Raw genomic sequence first — 19411 nt, 5'->3', positions numbered from 1 at the left:
AGAGTCGGTTTTAACGAGGTTAGTTATGTGTATACAAAAAAAAATATACATGATAAACTAATTTGTAAAAATAACAATAAAAATAATATTTTGTTTTGCAAATCATCTCTCCACCACCACCACTCGGAATATAAACTGAACAACGATTATAAATAAATGCTATATTTATAATATTTATAAATTTGAGCTAAAAAATGATCACGAAGTCAAATTTCGATTATTTTTTATAATACTATCCCCTGTCCACGAAAAATACGGACACATTTTCTGGGCACAAATCTAATAAAATGGGTAGTGATTTTGATGTAGTGGAGAAAGGATCCCACCATAATGAAATGAGTGGTTGAGATTGAATTAGATGTGATTTTTTTTTGTAAATAAGGGTATTTGTAAGGGATAAACGATCAAGAAAACATGTGGGACCATGCATATAATAAAAGGGAATGTGCCCCGTTTTTTGTGGACGCCAAAAATAATAATTGTGCCACATTTTTCGTAGATGGAGGGAGTACTATAATTAACTAATAATTTCTTGAGGATATATATATATATATATATATTATTTATTATTATTATTATTAAAAGATCTCTTTAAACAAAAATTAATCTTGGGTTTGTCCCTGCCTGTAACTAATTTTCATAAGAGATAGTTTGTCTATAAAACTATCAACCAATAAAAACCCAAAGGATTCACCAATGAGGTTATGATCAAAACATTAAGTATCCCAAGCATAGTAAGTGCAGCAGAAGCAATTGCAACAGCTCTGATCAATACTTGATGAACTATCAAAACATGACCACTAGCATCAATGGCAGGGTTTTTTAATTACCCTGCCCAAAAAAGAAAAGGCTTGCCTAATACAGTTGAAAGATAACATACACCTACAAAATGAAGATCAAATGAAATCCATGGCATCAATCATAAGATGAATAAAACTATCTGGGGTAGCTATGAATGCAATCAGCCCAAACTCCTGTTTGGGCCTCTCCAACAATGGGCCTAATGCACTCCCAAACCAAACTAGTGCATTTGGGCCCACTCCCCATGCCCAACTGCCACACCCAGTCACCTTTCTTAACCCTTTCCTTAGCTTCAATGTAAGAAAGCTCATACCACAAAGAAGATGAAGATTGGTTCCCAAACCTATGCAATGTCATCAATGCAGCCTCTATTTCCCTTTCTCCGAGCTTCAGTCCCTTCCCTATTTCTCTGATCAGCGGCTTCCCCGACGCCGGCAGGCAAAAATGTTGCACCACGCTCTTGAAATTGGGCACGTAGATCTCCGTCGATTTGTCCAAGTATTTCTTCTTCATAATGGAAATTGAGTACATGATCATTTCTGTATAGGGTAGAAGTTTTCTCCCGAGTATCGTTATGTTCGATCTTAGGGTTTCACCGACTACCTATGCCAAGGAATAAATCCAATTAATCTACTATTCATTGGGACAACAAAACAATATCCAAGATATATACGTCTTTAATTAATACTACTACAGGGAATTGAAAAGCCCTTGGTCCATCATGAAAAAGTGTGCCTCACTAAACAACTTCATATGCATATCTTGGCATCAATAAATCTATGCAGTCACATTAATTATGGCCACTCATAATTTAATTTAATAGATTTTTTTTGATTTATTTAATTAATTTTTTTAAAAACATAGAATCTAGTTATTTTATTGTATTATCTACATTCTATTTACATGTTTATTTTTATTTTATTTTTTAATAAACATAAAAAAGTTACATAAAAAATAACTATAATATAGAAAATATAATAAAATAATTAAATCTTATTTTTATTTTAAAAAATAAATTAATTTTTTCTATTTAAATAATTTGTGGATGGCCACAGTGTGGCTGTTGAGCATCTATTCATCCCATGTTAATTTGCTTACCGGAAAGCGACAAAAATCATGATAATGACATATGATACCCAAAGCAACCCTTGGACATGGCGAAGATATATATAATTTTGATAGCAAATTCCAGTTTATACAGAGACTAGTCCGATTGAAAGTTAATTTGATTAGGTCATAAAATGTGAAGAAGCTAGGCAAAACATAATTGAGATGAGTTAAATTAGAGTTGGGAGGTACCTGCAGTAAGTCCCTCTTGAGGCAGACTCCAGTAAATCCATCAGAATCCTCATCTCTAAAAGCTGAATAATAGGCCTTATCATCAAACGCCCTCTGCGTCCTGACGCTGCAAAGCAGCCGGTATTTACTCCTCCTCTTGGATTGTGCGTTGTTGGTGACTAGAATGGCCGCCGCGCCCATCCTGAACACGCAGTTGAGCACCAACATGGCGTTGTCCCTGCCCGGGTACCACCCCGTCGACAGAATCTCCGTGCTCAGGATCACCGCCTTGCAGTTCCCGCGCGTTTTCAGTATGTTGTGAGCCATGTCGATGCCCAGCGCGCTGCCGCTGCACCCCATGCCGCTTACGCTGAAGCTCTTCACGTCCTCTCTCATGCCGAATCTGTTCACCACGATCGACGAGAGCGACGGCGCCGGGCAGAAGCCGCTGCAGTTGACGATGAGAACGTCGATCTCTGCGGGGGAAGTCTTGGTCTTGGCGAGAAGGTCTTCGAGGACGGGGAAGAGGGCCATGTGCACTTCCTCGGTGGCTTCGTGGTGGCTTGATTTTGGTGGGATGAAGTGGATGGCCGGAGGGAGATACGTCTGCTCGCCCTGCCCGGACTGTTTCAGGACTTTGGCCATGAAGGACACGCTTTCTTCGTCTAAGAAGTCGAGCATCTTCACGTGTTCGATGTAGGTTGCCAATGGCACCCTGCAGAAGTTTGGAGGCTTGAGGCATGAGAAGTCGACTAGGTATAGCGGAGAAGGGGTTGAGATGTAGAGTTTGGCGATGGCGAGAACGAGCAAGGATAGGGCGGCGAGAGTGTGGTACATTGGCCCCCATTTCTGGAGGATGAATACAGATTCCAAGGAGAAGAGGAGTGCAAGAATTGGGAGCTTCATTGATTCTGTGAAGAAGTGGTTTAGTAGAATCTTGTTGTTCCTGATTTTGGCCATGCTTTAGGGATTGTGGGTGGGTACGGTAAGCGGAAAGTGGCAAGAATTTCAGAATTTAAAGGATGCAAGCTCAAGGTGACATCTCTGTGTTTTAATTGTAGATGTAGCTTTTTTGAATTAATTGATGATGCATGTAATAAATGTCTTTGGTATGTGCGTGATTGTATATAAACAATTATACATCGATCTCTATACTATCGTTACTAATAAAAAATGTTTTGACCACATATTATAAATTGTCCTCTTAAAAAAAAAACATATTATAAATTGTCTGCTGTGTCCCTATAACATATTTCCTTCATTAATTATAAAACTTTATATTTTTTATTTTTGAAACGTTCACAAAAAAACTTCATATTCAATTTTTGAATTATACCCTACAACTTATAATACTCATTTACCTTTACTTTTCACCCTTTTATCACTCTTAATTAATACTCTCTCCGTCCACGAAAGAAATTCATATCTTTCCTTTTTGGGACGTCCACAAAAGAACTTCCTACCTATTTTTGGACTATACCCCACCACTTATAATCCTCTTACTTTTCACTTTTCACAACTCCCAATATTAATTATAACACATTTTCACCACTCCCAATACACTCAACTACCTTTTATCCACTCTCAATACACTCAACAATATTTTTTCTTAAAACCCGTGTCACTCCCTCCTAGAAAGTTCTTTCATGGACGGAGAGAGTACTAATTATAACAAATTTTCATCACTCTCAATATACTCAACAATCTCATCTTAAATTCATGGCACTCCCTCCTAAAAAGTTTTATCATAGACGGAAGAAATATTTACTTTTAAGGGTAATTGTGTAAATTAAATATTTAAAATAATTTATTAATTCATTAGATATTAAAATGCTACAACAATACATTAATTAATTACAATACCTTGTCCAAAATATATTTTATATATATTTGGAAAAAGTTGAGTTTTAAGAAAAAGTTGTTGGGTGTATTGAGAGTGGAGAAAAAATTGAGTGTATTGAAAGTGGTGAAAATGTATTGGAATTAGTATTAAGAGCGGTGAAAATGTGAATATTAAGGGTAAATAGAGTATTATAAGTGATGGAGTATAGTTCAAAAATAGATACTTCATCCGTCCCGTGAATCTTGAGTCAATTCTTTTCGGCACGAGAATTAAAAAAATACTCCAGTATTTAGTGTGTTAAGTGTGTGGTATGGTGAAAAAGTGAAAAGGTGAATAAAGAGGAATTTTTTTGCCATATAAGAAAATTACTCAAGATGCGTGGGACAACCGAAAAAGAAAAGCAACTCAAGATTCGTGGGACGGAGGGAGTAGAAATTTTTTTCGTGGACCGTCTCCGTAAAAGAAAAATATAAAATTTTATCTTAGACTGAAGAAGTACTAATTAGATGTACAATATACGCTCCTCAGAATATTCCTACAATTTAGCATACTGCTCATCAGGATCTCCCTCAAGTTTTTTTAGAGCTAGTTTTTTAGCTCTATATGCCTGCTCTTTTGATATCTCAATGCCTAGCTCAGCTATTGCATCCTTCCTAAAAGCTTGCACATTTCTTGTGCGGTCTGCAACAAATTTATTTAAATACTTCTCACTCAACCATGTGGACTTCATATTCTTCACATGAAATGTCTTGTCACATTTGTGATTACTCACATACTTCCTAATATGAAAAGTGTCTTCATCTTTCAATTTGGTAAGATGAATACTCCAGTTACACTCTTTATCTTCACATTTTACATATACTCTCGTAGGTGCAGTCTTTGTAAACTTTAAGGATCTTTTCGTTCTAATTGCATGAGACTGGACAGCCTTCCTAAATTGTTCCCTAGAAGTAAATATCATACCCAATTCAAAATCAGGTTCAAATATAACTTCAGGATTGAAGACCGGATTACTCGCTGCCTCCAACTCACCATCAGAGTCCTTATACTCATCAAAATTAGTATGCACGACATCAGCCTCTTGGTCACTCTCCCCACCAGATTCGTCCTCATGAAAATCAAGATCTTTTGACACATATTGATAGAATGATGCGTCATCATCATCTTGTTCATCAGAGTCTTCTACCATATTATAATCACCATCAGAAAAGTCCTTTGATCTGTCATCTACATTAGCCATAACCATTCTATCATCATAGTCCTTACTTCCCTCAACATCTATCGAAACAAAAGTACTTCCTAGATTCACATCAATTTCTGTAACATCCTCCCCAACATTCAATGAGCCATTCTTATCTTCTTCTACATAAAAGTCAACTTGTCTTTTAGCCAAACTCCCTAGACAATACTCTTTAACTTCAACATCAGAGGACATCAATCTAAACATGTTATCTTGTAATATAAACAACCTTATGTCTCCATCACATAACAACCACTCAGAAACACTATTCCTTAAAGATTGTAAGCTCAATTGCTTAGCAACAACATAGTCTAATATCATTCGATCACCCCCAACATATTTTGCACTAGGTGATGAAACAAATGCACCATCATAATGAATATTAACTGATAGATAACCTTTGTCAATTTCTGCAAAAGAAAAAAAAAATCGATTAAATACTAAAACCCTACATTCAAGACCACAATAACTGAAAAATACAAATCTTTCATTAAAATAAACATTGAGGACCACACACCACATTTATTAAAATAAATGCCCTGGACCACAACAAATTCATTAAAAATTTCAAGGACATATCTACGTTCGGAATAAAAAAATACAGAAATAAGTAAAATCCAATACTTTGTATTGTGGAATACAATACAGAAATTTAAGCATTCAAATTTAATATCAGTAAGTATAAACGAAGTATATGATGTACGTATTTGATAAATGGGATCTTTCCTTGCCTTCTTATCCAAATTTCTTGTGAACAATTGAAGTTATAGTTGCAATTTGGTCTCATATATGAAATAAGTAAAATCCAATACAGAAATTTAAGGTTTGAAATACTTACTGTACATGGGAGGAGGTTGATGCAAATATCTCTTCTCTCTTACTTTCACCATTGTCGCACCAATGAGAAATTTGGGGGGTTCAAGCTTTAGTTGCAGAGAATGTCTTCAAACCCTTCACTATCTTGGAGAAACAATTTCACGTAAGTTATGGAATGGGGAAGTTGATGAATCATGGGTGGGTTGATTATGTGGCAAATTCACTCTTATTTTTAATGACATGGAATTTGAGAATTAACACATCATTAGATTAAGCCCGAAATTTGATAATGGGCCCAGAATTGTCCTGCGGGTGCAATACTTAATAATTAGTGTCCTACTTTTACAAGCCCGAAATTTATTGTCCTAATTTTGAAATTGACCTAAGTTACTGTCCTAAAAAACCCTCTGACTCGGTATGGTGAAAAAGTGAAAAGGTGAATAAAGAGGAATTTTTTTGCCATATAAGAAAATTACTCAAGATGCGTGGGACAACCGAAAAAGAAAAGCAACTCAAGATTCGTGGGACGGAGGGAGTAGAAATTTTTTTCGTGGACCGTCTCCGAAAAAGAAAAATATAAAATTTTATCTTAGACTGAAGAAGTACTAATTAGATGTACAATATACGCTCTTTCTACAAATTAACATACATAAAATGAGGGATATATATGTCCTTTAGAGATGGCCTAGTGGCGGAAGTGAGTAATAGTAGGGGTTGGTCATTGGTGAGGATTTTGTAGGTGGAGAGTGTTAACTCCACCATACATGAGAGATGTTTCTTCACAATTAATTAATTCACACAACTTGAAATAATATATTGACTATGTTTCCTCTTAAGTCAAAATCTGATCCTTACATCAACTCAAGCGTACGCACGTCGTCGTTTATCTAGTCAACGAAACTTTAAATCTTTTACTAATGCTACTGCAGTTTTTATTTATATACATATAAAGAATCAACCAGAATGACTCAATCGTATAAGAGGTGAAGAATGCATTAGGAATTATTCTGCAACCACGTAGGCGCATTAATTATCAAGTAGATAGATAACGAAATTCATATATATCGGATACTACGTCTCACATTTCTAAATATATACAATATTGTTGCGTGTATGTAATGTTTTGAGACTGTAAAATCATGTTGGTTATGAGTCATCTCTTTTGAGAATTGAGAGAGACAAGAAGATAAATGGCTCCGGATAGAAAATGGCAAGTGGAAGAAGGAAATAATGCACCGTATGTCCCAGTTTTGTCTGCATTTTTCTGTAGTTTCTTAAACACCAATTTCCAACCTTCAACATTTAATGCAGGCCTTCTGCAATTTTTTAGTCTGAATGTCAAACCAAAAATTTAGTATAGCGCAGGAACAATGAATGTAGTGATTGACCAATTTTGAATGCTGAATCCACTTTCCATTAATATTTTGGCATTATCCCAAGTAATGCTGGATTTTCAGGCTCGGTTGCATAAATTTATTTTAGGTGATGATGAAATGCTGGTTTGCATGCGTAAACAACAACGGTTGCCGACTTTTTCTATTATTTTATATTTTCCGACGTCGGATTACTAATAAATTTGGAGTACGATTTTTACTCACGCTGAGATAACGTCGTTTCACGTTGCGTCATTTCACGCCTAATATATAGTGTATTACCCGTCGAAATTCGACGGGTAAATACTTTATCTTGTAATTTATATATTTTACGCTATTTTTATGTTAAAATATATCAAATATTTTTATATAAATTATTTATATAATTAATTAAATTAGTGATACATTTTAAATTATACTCCCTCCGTCTATGAAAGAACTTCTTAAGAGGGAGTGGCACAGATTTTAAGAAAAAATATTGTTGAATGTATTGAGAGTGGATAAAAGGTAGTTGAGTGTATTGAGAGTGGTGAAAAGTGTTATAATTAATATTGCGAGTTGTGAAAAATGAAAAGTAAGAGTAATTATAAGTGGTGGGGTATAGTCCAAAAATAGGTAGGAAGCTTTTTTGTGGACGTCTCAAAAAGAAAAGATAGGAAGTTCTTTTGTGAATGGAGGGAGTTTTTTTTTTTTGCTCAGGCAAGGAAATTTTTTTTATTGCATCATGGTATCAGAATGATTCCAAAGTTCTACCCCCCGCCCAGTGAGCGCTACCTTCCCGGTGAGCGCTAAGGTGAAAGAGTCGTGGAAACTCTTCCGCCAAAGTTCTACCCCCGCCCAACAATGATTCCAAAGACTCAGTTGATTACCCTCCCCAATTCTCAAAGCAAGGTTCTCCCTAAGCCATTTGCCCTTCTCCCCCGACTTAACTCCAGGACCCGCTTCCACCACCCCACACCCACGCCTCTATTACCCCCGACCCAGAAACCTTCTCCATCCCAACTCAACTCCCCTTGGCTTGCCCTAATCACCCTAACCCACAGCAGATTTTTTCCATTTAAAAACCTCCAAATCCATTTAATATATACTCTCTCGTGGACGGAGGGAGTATATATTAATCTCAACAACTTTTAACAATTAAATATCAATTTTTTTGAGATAATAAAAATACTCTTTTATACTCCTATAAGCTTTCATAGGAAATTTTATAAAAAGTTGACGGGTAAGAGAAAAAAAGTAGAAAAATATATAAATTTGATATAGGTACGATGAAGGATTTATTTGTTGCCTTTTTTTAGAGGGATTTGTTTCATTTGGTGTTACAAGATTTATTAATTTTGTTTAATATTTTTAATTTTCCTTTTGATCATAATTTTATCTGGAGTTTGAAAGATCATAATCGAACTTGTAAGATCATAACTAATTATGAAAATCATCTCGCCTTGATGTTTAAAAGTTCATAACTAAGTTATCGAACATCAAATAAATCATTTGAAGTTTTAAAAGCAACCAAGTTGTGGGCATCTTCTCGTCTCAAACTTGACAGATCACCTCTAACTTATGAGCATTATCTTATCTGAAACTTGAAAGAGCATCATCTCGTTTGGAGTTTTGAGCATTGAATCATCAAATATGAAATTATATTCAACCATAACTTCAATTGTCAACTCTCTAACAAATAGAACTCTAATCAGTTTAGATATTTCATTTATATAAATTTATTAGTTCAAACCTCTATTAGTAAGTGATTTTACTATCCATTCTCGACTCATATAGTAATATATGCCAATTTGTCGAACCAGTTTAAATTTTATAAAAATCTACACAATCAAATAACTTGTAACAACTATAGTATATTAATAATATGAATAAGAAAATATAAATAATCAAATTCAAAATATATATTTGCGATGAAACTCATTTAGAATTTACAAATTCATACCCGTAATAATTAGAAAATTAATAAAAAATTGTTGTTACTATACGTTTTCATTTTATAAAATAGCTAAATAATCAAATATAATTTGTTAGATTAGTTGATTATACATCTCAACTAAAATTCGAACAACACAAAATATATATTAATTATTAATGTATAAATAACAAAGAATTAAAATAATAAAAAAATTCAAATAGAAATATCAACTAACATGATACTCTATGTTGTACAGGTGCGAGGGGGCGGGTGCGGGAGCGATACGATTCGGGTGTGGGGATACAGATTTTCAAAACATATAGGATCGATGCGATTCGTGAAGGATACGTCTGTTATATTTATATATTTTATTATATATGACCAATCAAATTGAAAAAAAGAAAAGAACATTAATAAATTAAATGTTGCATTGCAAATTATAAGTCAAATATTAAGAAATAAAATACATATAATAGCTTAAATTGCAAGATAAAGCATTTCAATCTGCCACTTGTATTCTTATAATTATTTAATTTATTAGTTTACTACTAATTATGATAGAACTTAGAAAATAAAATCTAGTAGGATTATAATTTCTTGAAATTGAATTCTTCTTTGTTGAGGGATCGAAGAGACACATGGGCAATAAATTGAAAAAATTGTAAAAGAGCCTAAAAATAATGAAATTATTCAAAATAACCCTCAATGCACCCTAAATGCACCAGATTCGTGAGGTGGGCGCACCCGATTCGCGAATCCGATTTAAAAAAAATAAAAAAAAATTGGGGGGATTCGCCATGTGGTGAAACCCACACGAATCGCAAATTTATCCATGATAAAATTTAATAGAAGATCAATATAGGAATAACAAATGCCTAATATAGGAATGATGAATGTCATTTTATTTAGGTTATGAATAGTTAAAGTTTAATATGTTTTTCATGTGGGATAGAGGTTTTATAATAGCTAAGAATGGACAATGGAGAAGATGCCACGTAAAATTGAGGATGAATGTAGTGCATTCAATATATTTAATTTTTTTTATATAATTAATAAATTTAATATATAGATTAGTTTATTTTTCAAATTAGTTACTTAATCTATTACTATGTTTTAATTATTAAGAAAAAGCATTCATGATATATTTCTTCAACGATAAATGTAAATCCATTAGAGTGAAAATACATATAATTGAAAAATCGGAATGAAGGAAAATATATACTTCATTGGTTGGTTGGAAAGTCTGAAACTCTGAATGAAGGAAATACAACAAATATAATATTGAAAATACTTTTTTAATTGCAAATGTCTGAATGAGTGAGCATAGACAATATGAAATGTTAGTGAAATTGATTGAAGAATTCTAGAAATTAAAGGTAGAAAAATAATATAGAATTAAAAAAAATTATTGTTATAATCAATATTTTTTGCCACAAACTATATTTTGGAACTTCTTATTATTGGTTGATTAATATTAATCAACAATCAAGATTTATATATTGTACAACATGCCATTAATCTATATCTCTCAAATCTATTTGAAAATGATACATCAAACCAACATTTGGAGACATTATTCTCTTTAGATGGAGTTTTATACTTCTTTTTACAATGTAAGCAATTTGTGATGGTTTCCTTGCTAAGACTAAGATCTAGAGCTTCTGCTTCAATAAGAATCCTTGATCTCTTATTTATGATAAAATTCTTTTTTCTCTTGAGACTTTCAGAATCATCTTAATTTGTTAACACACAATACAATATATATTATAGTATTCGCAGCTGCTGAATAGGAAAAGAGAATGAAGATGCATAAAGAACTAATATTGTGGATGAAATTGGTTGCAGAATTCTATAATTTATAGGTGAAAAGTAGTATAAAAAAAGGAAAATTTATTAATGTAACTAATATTGCCACAAATTATGCTTCGTAACATGCCAATTAATTAGCTGATTGATAAATATTAATGAATAATTAGAATAATATCAATTAAAGAAATATCATTTCCAAAAAGTGAACTAAAAAAACTAAAAGAACACTAATGAATATTTTGAAAAACGACAATTTGGCCTTACTATTATATTTTATTGTGAAACTTTGAACATGATGCATTTGATTTGCTTTGGTTGAAGCTTAAATAGAGCCAATATTATAGTATAAAATATGAAAAATATAAATGACTTATGTTATTAGAGTATAAATAAATAATATTATAGATCTGTATAAAAAAGCAATAATATATTAAAGCATAAATCCTTGAACATGATGCATTTTAAATTATAATATAACTAATATCGTATAAAATATGAAAAGTAATTGATGCCATTATATAAGGAAGGTTTTAATTAATGAGCATAAATTTTATCCTTCCAAATGCAAGATGCGTAATAACTAATTGATGTTAATGATGGGAAATTAATGATGAATCAAATAATATATGTATATTTAATTATTATTGAAAATGAGTAAAATGTGGAAATTAGAAAAAAGAGAATTGAGATTATTGAGAGCGCCACGTAGGATAGAGAATGAATGTGGGCTCTCCAAAATGTATCCTATTTAATAATAGATAGATAACGAAACTGAATGACGTAAATAGTAACTTTTGTTTTCAGCCTAATCAACATTTGTAACTTGCATTTAGTCATTTATTAAATTTGGCACCACTTTTATTTGTTTAAATTGAGTTCATACACTTTTATTTTCGTTTATTAATTATCAAGTTTAATATATAGTCATTACTATTATTTATTGACAATAATATGGTAAAGCAAATTTGGTTCAAGTAGTTTTCTGCATTAATACTAAGACTCTAAGAGGTAACGTCATTGCGTGGGCGATACACTTTCATTAACTTTTGTTTTAACCGTCAAATTACTATTACTAAGACATAAAAGCTTATTACTAGGAGTATTATTTATTGAATTTGGTTCAAGTAGTTTTCTGCATTATTAATACTTAAAATACGATTTTATTAAAGAGTCAAAAAAGAGAGAAAAAAACCTAATAAATCCAAAAAAGCACAGAACGCTAAACAAGGGTCGAGCCTCGTTAAAACCTTGTTACAGAAAATCAAAAGAGAAAAACCGTAACAAGGAAAAAGAGTGCTCGCGCGTCTAAGAGAAAACCAAAAAAGAAAACCGTTACAGCAACAAGTGTGGGAGTACTTCGGGAGCTCCGGCCTAACCATCGCCCCCAAGTAAACACGTAGAATGGGATGTGCCTTATTTAACGTACTAAAAAGAAGAACGATTCATTTATACAAAACATGGACATATTCAAGGGAGAACAATTAATCATAGACTAGAGAAACCAACGAGTTGGAAATGGCCCCTTACTCTTACTTTAAGGGTGTGTTTGCTTTTTATCCCTCTAAATAGAGGGATAATATAATGAGGCATAAACTTATCACTTAAAGTGAGGATCACATTTGTTACATTTTATTTAATTTGAAGGATAATATATTTATCCACTCCTTATAAGATGGTATAAAATTATACCACCCTCTGTTAGGTATAAAATTAGCCATTTCTCAAGGGATAAGGGGCTGCCCGAAAAATTATACAATCTGCCCAAATTTTTTTATACATCAAAATAAACGAAATATAAGGTGGTAAATGAAGCTTATCCCTCATTTATACCTCAAAGCAGACACACCCTAAGAGCATGGGTGGTTGAATCACATTAAAAAATGTGAAAACATCGTCAAAACATGTAGACAAAGAAAAGTCGAACACTAAAGTAAAAAGTGAATGAAGATGTCCACATCTAAAATTAAATTACACTTGCAGTTTATTGCATCCGAAGAAGGCCCATAAATGAGCGGGCTCATCAGTTGGGCCATCGAAATTGGATTGCATAGTCCTCCAGTAGGGAAAAATGTGAAAACAACCACATTAGAATATTTCAGTGATCATGTCAGTTCAATAATATATAGATTCATAGTGTGAAATCGTTATAGATCGAAGTTTCTCCAGATGCATGTAAACACAGTTTGAAAAAAAATTGTAGTAGAAAAGGAAAATAAATTTGGAGCACTAGAAAATAGATCATCATTAGGTTCCACAAATTAAATTGAGGCAGTGATTTGTGTGAGAATCCAATAGACATGCACTAAAAACGGAAAATAGACTCAATCTCAATAATTAGGGTAATTCTGATGTCGAACAATGAGCACTTTCTTCTCACCACCACGAAGACAACTATTAAAGAGTGTTGAGTTTTGAAGTGAGATCGATAATATATACTATAATTTTTGTGTGGTGTTGGCGTGCATATATAAGGGAGAAGGTGACAGTAGCATAGGTTCTTAATTCATGTTTAAAAAAGTGGTGATCAATTACGAATTCCAATTCCTCATTTCCAATTAAAAAAAAAAAGCAAATAATTCAGTAAATAATTTTAATCTTTTAGGAGGATACAAATTGATAATGATATATCTCTCTTTGGGCTTCACCTCACTTGTACTTGAAGCCCAATAAGATCCTAAGTTCATAAGAATAAGGGTGATTCTATTCATAGCCTCAATTTTACTCTTTATAACCCCTTATTTAATAAAATATTATAGTAAATATTAAATATGGACTATTTTATCCCTTAGCCCCATTTTTTTACGTGAATAAACTCATCTTTCACAATTAGTCATCTTCTTTAACTTCCTTCTACATTCATTCTGAAAGAACGATGAAGACAAATAAGCATTATCATAAAGTATACAAATAACCTCCTTCTACATTCATTATCGTTAACAATGATATCTTTTTTTATATATTCTTTACTTTGACTATAACTTTCACCAGAAAATGAAGGCAAATTCTCATTCTAATCATACACAATAATAATAAGCTCAACAGAGTAGAAGCCATCCATATAATATAAATACCAATCAATGTCAGAACAAAATAAATATACTAAAACGAAGATCTAAGCCAATTTATCTTCTAACTTAACCCCAACAACGACAAATTAAGTTTCTTTCCTATGCCACACTACTGTTCGACAAAATTCTCCAACCAATTTCGATGTCAAGACAATGTTTTGTTTCTGAATCCATGGGAATGTTAACTTTTCGCTCATCAATATGGCATGTTAAATTTTCTTAATTTCCAAGCTTTTACTTTGAATGTCCTGATTTTTGTCTCTTTTCTTGAGCTATAAGATTTTTCATCTGTTTCTTTATTAATATGATTTTCAATCCAGATAATATAATTTCTTTTGAAATAGCAAAATTCAGAAAGTCGATGAGTTGTTGATTTAACAAGAAGGGCTCAGGTTCGTGATGTCGAAGAGTTGGTGGTGGCTGCGTGTTGTGTTCTGCATCGCCAATGAACAATTTTGGGGAGTGATTGCAGAGGTTCGCAGCTATGGGCATTAGGACAAATTTGTACATTCAAAATTATTTTGTATTATTATTTTAAATATAGGCTACAAAGAGTAAAATGGGGGCTATGAATAGAATCACCCTAAGAATAATTCGAGTGATTGGACATGGCTATAGGCCTCCAATTTTTATGGATAATTCTACTAATAGCCTTCATTTTATTCAATATAGTCTCAGTTAAAATAATAATAATAATAATACTCCCTCCGTCCGCCAAAAGTAGACTACTTTGGTTGGGCACGGGATTTAATAAAATTGGTGATGGTTTTGATGTAGTGGAGAAAGGGTCCCACCACTTTATTAGATGTGTGGTTGAGATTGAATTTGTGGTGGTTTTTTTGTAAATAAAGAGTGTTTGTAAGGATAAAAGATTAAAGTGGGTGGTGGGACCATTTCCATAAAAGGAAAGTGGTTTACTCTTTGCGGACGCCCAATATAGTAAAAATGGTCTACTTTTGGCGGACGGAGGGAGTAATAAATAATTATAAAATTATTTTTTTATTCTATAATCTATAGCCTCATATTAAATGCATTATAGCCTATAGCCCTCAAATAATATAAATTGTATTTATGACTTCATTCTTAAGTAGTTTTTATTAATAATTATAAATAATTTACCTTTTAATTATTATTTTTAGTCATTCATCACTTTCGTGAATCTACTTCCACCATTATTTTATTTTCAAGCCTGTTAACGCAAATACATCTCCCGCAAAGATGATCAGCTAGCTATCTTTGCAAAGTTTAGATAAATTGTGTTTCCAAGAAAAAATGGTGAAAGTGAATTCAATACAAGTCCTAAATGCTATTGCAAATTATTTTTAGGGTGTATTTATTTTGATAGTAAATTTTTCATTGGAAAATGATTGATAAGAAAAAAAAGATGAAAAAGTATTATCTTTTTCACCATTCTTATCATATGTTTACTAAAGATGGAAAGATGAAAAAATGTTGAAAAATATTTTCACATCATTATTCAAAGATAATATTATTCAATATTGAAGAGAAAATAAGCTGTCCCAATTTTAAAATTTTGAATTCGCCACTGCCTATAACACCAAAAAACACCAAGTATCATGGAATACTCTTACCCAAATTGTCAACTTCAACGCGAAACAACCTTCTGCATTGACCGAGGCCGTTCGTAGGTGTGGTTGCGGGTTTTGCCGCGGGCCATAGGCTAATTTTCCTTGCCCACAACCATTGCTTTGAGCCAGCACGGCTTCGCTATTTAGGCTCATTCTTCTTCATTTCAATTATGATTCTTGATTTTTTGCTAGCTACATCTTTTTATCAAGTCGAACTTCAAGATCTCATGTAGAACATTTGTAAATTTTGACTATTTTTTAAAAAAGTACACCAAAATAACCTAACAAGTATATAATACTTCATAATATAAAGAAATTAAGCTTCGAGTTTATTTTAACCTAACAAGTATATAATACTTCATAATATAAAGAAATTAAGCTTCAAGTTTATTTTAAACATGATTGTCTTTCATATATAACATCAAATGCACCTTAAAAGGTAGAAAATTCATGTTTGTCAAAATAATGAACTAAAAAACTTGTATACATGAGTTAGGTTAGCAATAGCAAGCTGAACCGATAAACTTTATTTATTTATTTCTCATTACTTATTTATTTACTCATTAGCAATCTCAACTGATAAATTTTATATTCTAGCTGTTTGTGCCTTTCACATGACACAACTAGAAAAAAAGTTACGTGAGCGCATTACTGAAATTTATGTAGTAAATATTTTTTTTCGAGAGTGGTCGTCATATATTTACTAGCTACCGACAGTGGCGCGGATTCGAAATTATAAAATCGGAGGGACGATTGATAGAAAAGTTAAAATTATTTTGAACATAAACATGATATTTAAAATGTAAAAACATCGTTTCAATTGAGCGTTGAGCCTGACCCGATGAGTCTTCATTTTCTGGAATCGATCAATTACATTATCATCGAGAATTTGTAGAAACATATTTTTCTCAATGAAAATAACCAAACAATCATTTAACAATTGATCACCCATGCATACAATTTCGCAACCTATTTTTGAAATAGGTCATTCCCGAAAATACTCTTTCCACACCTGTAGTAGCAACTGAGAGAATCTACACCAACTTGATTAGCAAATAAACTGTCGGACTGAAACCCCCAACGAGTATCACCAGGTCTTTTCAAACCTACCTCTTGATTCAAACCCGATCCACTCTCAAGTTCACCAATTTCCAAAGCATGAGCAATTTTTTGAGCTTGAATTACTCGAATCATATCTCTTCGCTTACAAGAAACTCCAATCACATTCATCAAGTTTGCAAGTGTTTCAAAAAATCAACTACAATCATTATTTTTTCTAGCAACGGCAACCAATTTTAATTGCAGTTGATGATCAGCAAAACAATGAACATAGTAAGCACATGGAGTATCTTTCATAATTAATGTCTTGGGTTAATTTGGGGGGTATGGAGATTAGAGAAAGAGAGTTAAAAATTGGTAATTTGGTGTTTGGTGTGTAGTCGTGTAAGTTACTTAGGGAACACTCCAACCCTTTGTATATTATTAGTTCTAAATATATTATACGGGTAGGGTTAATATAAAAACCCCTCTTAAGATGAAAACTAGGAACCAATTTAAAATCATTGATTTAAATAAAATAGAGGGCTGAGATTAAACTACATATGCACAATTTCGATTGCATAGATGCACAGTTTCAATTGCATAGATGCACAATTTCGATTTGCTTGAGTATTTTGCATTGTTGGTTTCAATTGCATAAATTGCATATTTTTTAATTGCACAGTAAAATATAATAGATGCACAGTTTCTTTTGTTGACTAAATCCTAACCACTAGATCTAATATTTAAAAGGTCAAGATTAGGTTCCTAGTTCTCATTTTAACAGAGGTTTTTATTAGAACCTCTTCCTATATTATACTATGTATATATACAAAAAATAAATAAAAAAATTTGGGGGTACTTGCACTCGTCAGCGTCCGCCCCTCTACCCGTATACGCACAACAACATATTTTTTTCAGTGCCAACTCTATTATGTCTTATACGTACGCCATTATGTATATTTTTTTTTTTTGATAAATTACATAATTAAATACGTACCCCCACTGTAAATAAATCCAAATAATTAACATTATTAACCACGTGTGATTCGCACTATTATTAATCTTAAAATGTGAGATGAAACTTTATTTTGTTACCAAGGATTTTGACAGAGATAATAAGCCTCCCCGTGACCTTGAGTGACAGCAACATACGTATGTATATAGTGACCACTGCATTTTCATTTAAGGTAATTATATGTAATAAAACAACATCCCCAATGCAATCACAATATTTCCATTCCTTTTGGTCCCCATTTTCATAACCCCACCCACCCACTCACCCAAATTCCTTGTTTTCATCGTAATTAAATTAGTATCCCATCAAGCTAGCTAGGTAGAGATAGTAATGGCTGAAACTCATAATTTCTTGCGCTTCTCAACATTGCTTTTGGTATTCCAATTAGGCTTCTCATGGAGTGATGTAGCAACCCCACCTCTGCCGATTCCTCCATTGCCATCATATTCCCAATTGAAATGGCAGCAACGAGAGATGATAATGTTCCTCCATTTTGGTGTCAACACCTTCACCGATAGAGAATGGGGCACCGGGCTGGAAAGCCCGTCTCTATTCAATCCAACGGGCCTCAACGCCAACCAATGGGCCGACACTGCGGCTGAAGCCGGCGTCTCGTTGATGATTCTGACGGCCAAGCATCACGACGGATTCTGCTTGTGGCCCTCAAAATACACTGATCACTCTGTGATGGGAAGCCCTTGGAAGAATGGGAGGGGAGATGTGGTGAGAGAGTTCGTGGATGCGGCCAAGGCCCGCGGAATCGATTCGGGCCTTTACCTTTCGCCATGGGATCGCCATGATCCTAGATATGGACATGATAAGCTCTACAATGAGTATTATTTGGCTCAGTTGCAAGAACTTCTCAACAGGTCGTCATTTCTGCTCATTACAAATTCATCAATTCTAGTTAATATACTTTTATTGAATAATTGAGTATATTCTCCAATTCTATCACGTTAAGAATATCTTGTATCAATTGTAGAAATTATATCAACAGCCTTAATTAAGGATATTCAAAAATTTCTAATCAATTAAAAAACAAGTTCCTATGCTACTTTGGTCTAGCTATTTAAACTAATCCTAATTAATTAGTATCATTTGCTTGACTTGAGTATGTTTGTAGTATTATCAATTATGTGTTATGAGTTGCTGAACTTAATTTCCTGAAGAAAAATTATGGTAGTGGCAGAAAATCTTTTGGATTTTGCGTTGTATGATACAGAATCGACAGACGAACATGCATTAGCTCGTTATAAATATATTTTTTCTGATAATGAGATAATATATTTATTGAATTAATTAACATCTCAAACACATGCGTTTATAGAGCCTCATATCATGGATTTTGTGAATGTGGAATAAAGATGAAATTGCATGTTGTTACAGATATGGCGATGTGAGAGAGATATGGTTCGATGGAGCAAAAGGTTCGAATGCAAAAAACATGAGGTATTACTTCAAGGATTGGTTTTCGATGGTGAGGGAGCTGCAGAGCAGCATAAATATATTCTCCGACGCCGGCCCCGACGTCCGGTGGGTCGGAGATGAGAAAGGATACGCCGGGAGCACATGCTGGTCCACCATTAATGCCACATCTCTATCAATTGGCAACGCTACCATTAT

At 33.1% G+C, this 19411-nt stretch overlaps 3 protein-coding genes across 3 annotated transcripts in view; 1 reads left to right on the top strand and 2 right to left on the bottom strand.

Annotated features, from left to right (window-relative positions):
* Nucleotides 1-676: 676 nt before the first annotated feature.
* On the bottom strand, nucleotides 677-3156 carry LOC131014475 (3-ketoacyl-CoA synthase 6-like). Its single transcript, XM_057942469.1, has 2 exons — nucleotides 2101-3156; nucleotides 677-1404 (listed from the first exon to the last, which is right to left on the bottom strand). Exons 1-2 carry the CDS (start codon nucleotides 3037-3039, stop codon nucleotides 937-939), a joined length of 1407 nt encoding a protein of 468 aa, XP_057798452.1. The 5' UTR covers nucleotides 3040-3156; the 3' UTR covers nucleotides 677-936.
* Nucleotides 3157-4448: 1292 nt separating this feature from the next.
* Nucleotides 4449-6380, bottom strand: LOC131014474 (uncharacterized). Its single transcript, XM_057942468.1, has 2 exons — nucleotides 6001-6380; nucleotides 4449-5572 (listed from the first exon to the last, which is right to left on the bottom strand). Exons 1-2 carry the CDS (start codon nucleotides 6050-6052, stop codon nucleotides 4458-4460), a joined length of 1167 nt encoding a protein of 388 aa, XP_057798451.1. The 5' UTR covers nucleotides 6053-6380; the 3' UTR covers nucleotides 4449-4457.
* Nucleotides 6381-18000: 11620 nt separating this feature from the next.
* The window catches only part of LOC131014473 (alpha-L-fucosidase 1-like), a 3170-nt gene continuing 1759 nt past the window's right edge, over nucleotides 18001-19411 (top strand). Inside the window, exons 1-2 of the mRNA XM_057942467.1 lie at nucleotides 18001-18657; nucleotides 19175-19411. Of these exons, the coding sequence (XP_057798450.1) occupies nucleotides 18119-18657; nucleotides 19175-19411 (776 nt within the window). The 5' untranslated portion in view covers nucleotides 18001-18118. The remainder of the gene's footprint in view (nucleotides 18658-19174) is intronic.

The sequence above is a fragment of the Salvia miltiorrhiza genome, chromosome 3 (genome assembly GCF_028751815.1).
Source record: "Salvia miltiorrhiza cultivar Shanhuang (shh) chromosome 3, IMPLAD_Smil_shh, whole genome shotgun sequence".
Classification (NCBI taxonomy): domain Eukaryota; kingdom Viridiplantae; phylum Streptophyta; class Magnoliopsida; order Lamiales; family Lamiaceae; genus Salvia; species Salvia miltiorrhiza.
Note: the sequence above shows the minus strand (reverse complement) of the source record. Positions and strands in the feature narration are given on the sequence as shown.

Excerpts from the sequence above, each read along its gene's own strand:
- LOC131014474 (XM_057942468.1), bottom strand. The coding sequence starts at position 6,052 with ATGGTGAAAGTAAGAGAGAAGAGATATTTGCATCAACCTCCTCCCATG. Across the intron at positions 5,573-6,000 it reads TCAACCTCCTCCCATGTACA|AAATTGACAAAGGTTATCTA; the intron begins GTAAGTATTTCA and ends TTTCTTTTGCAG.
- LOC131014475 (XM_057942469.1), bottom strand. The coding sequence starts at position 3,039 with ATGGCCAAAATCAGGAACAACAAGATTCTACTAAACCACTTCTTCACA. Across the intron at positions 1,405-2,100 it reads TCAAGAGGGACTTACTGCAG|GTAGTCGGTGAAACCCTAAG; the intron begins GTACCTCCCAAC and ends TCCTTGGCATAG.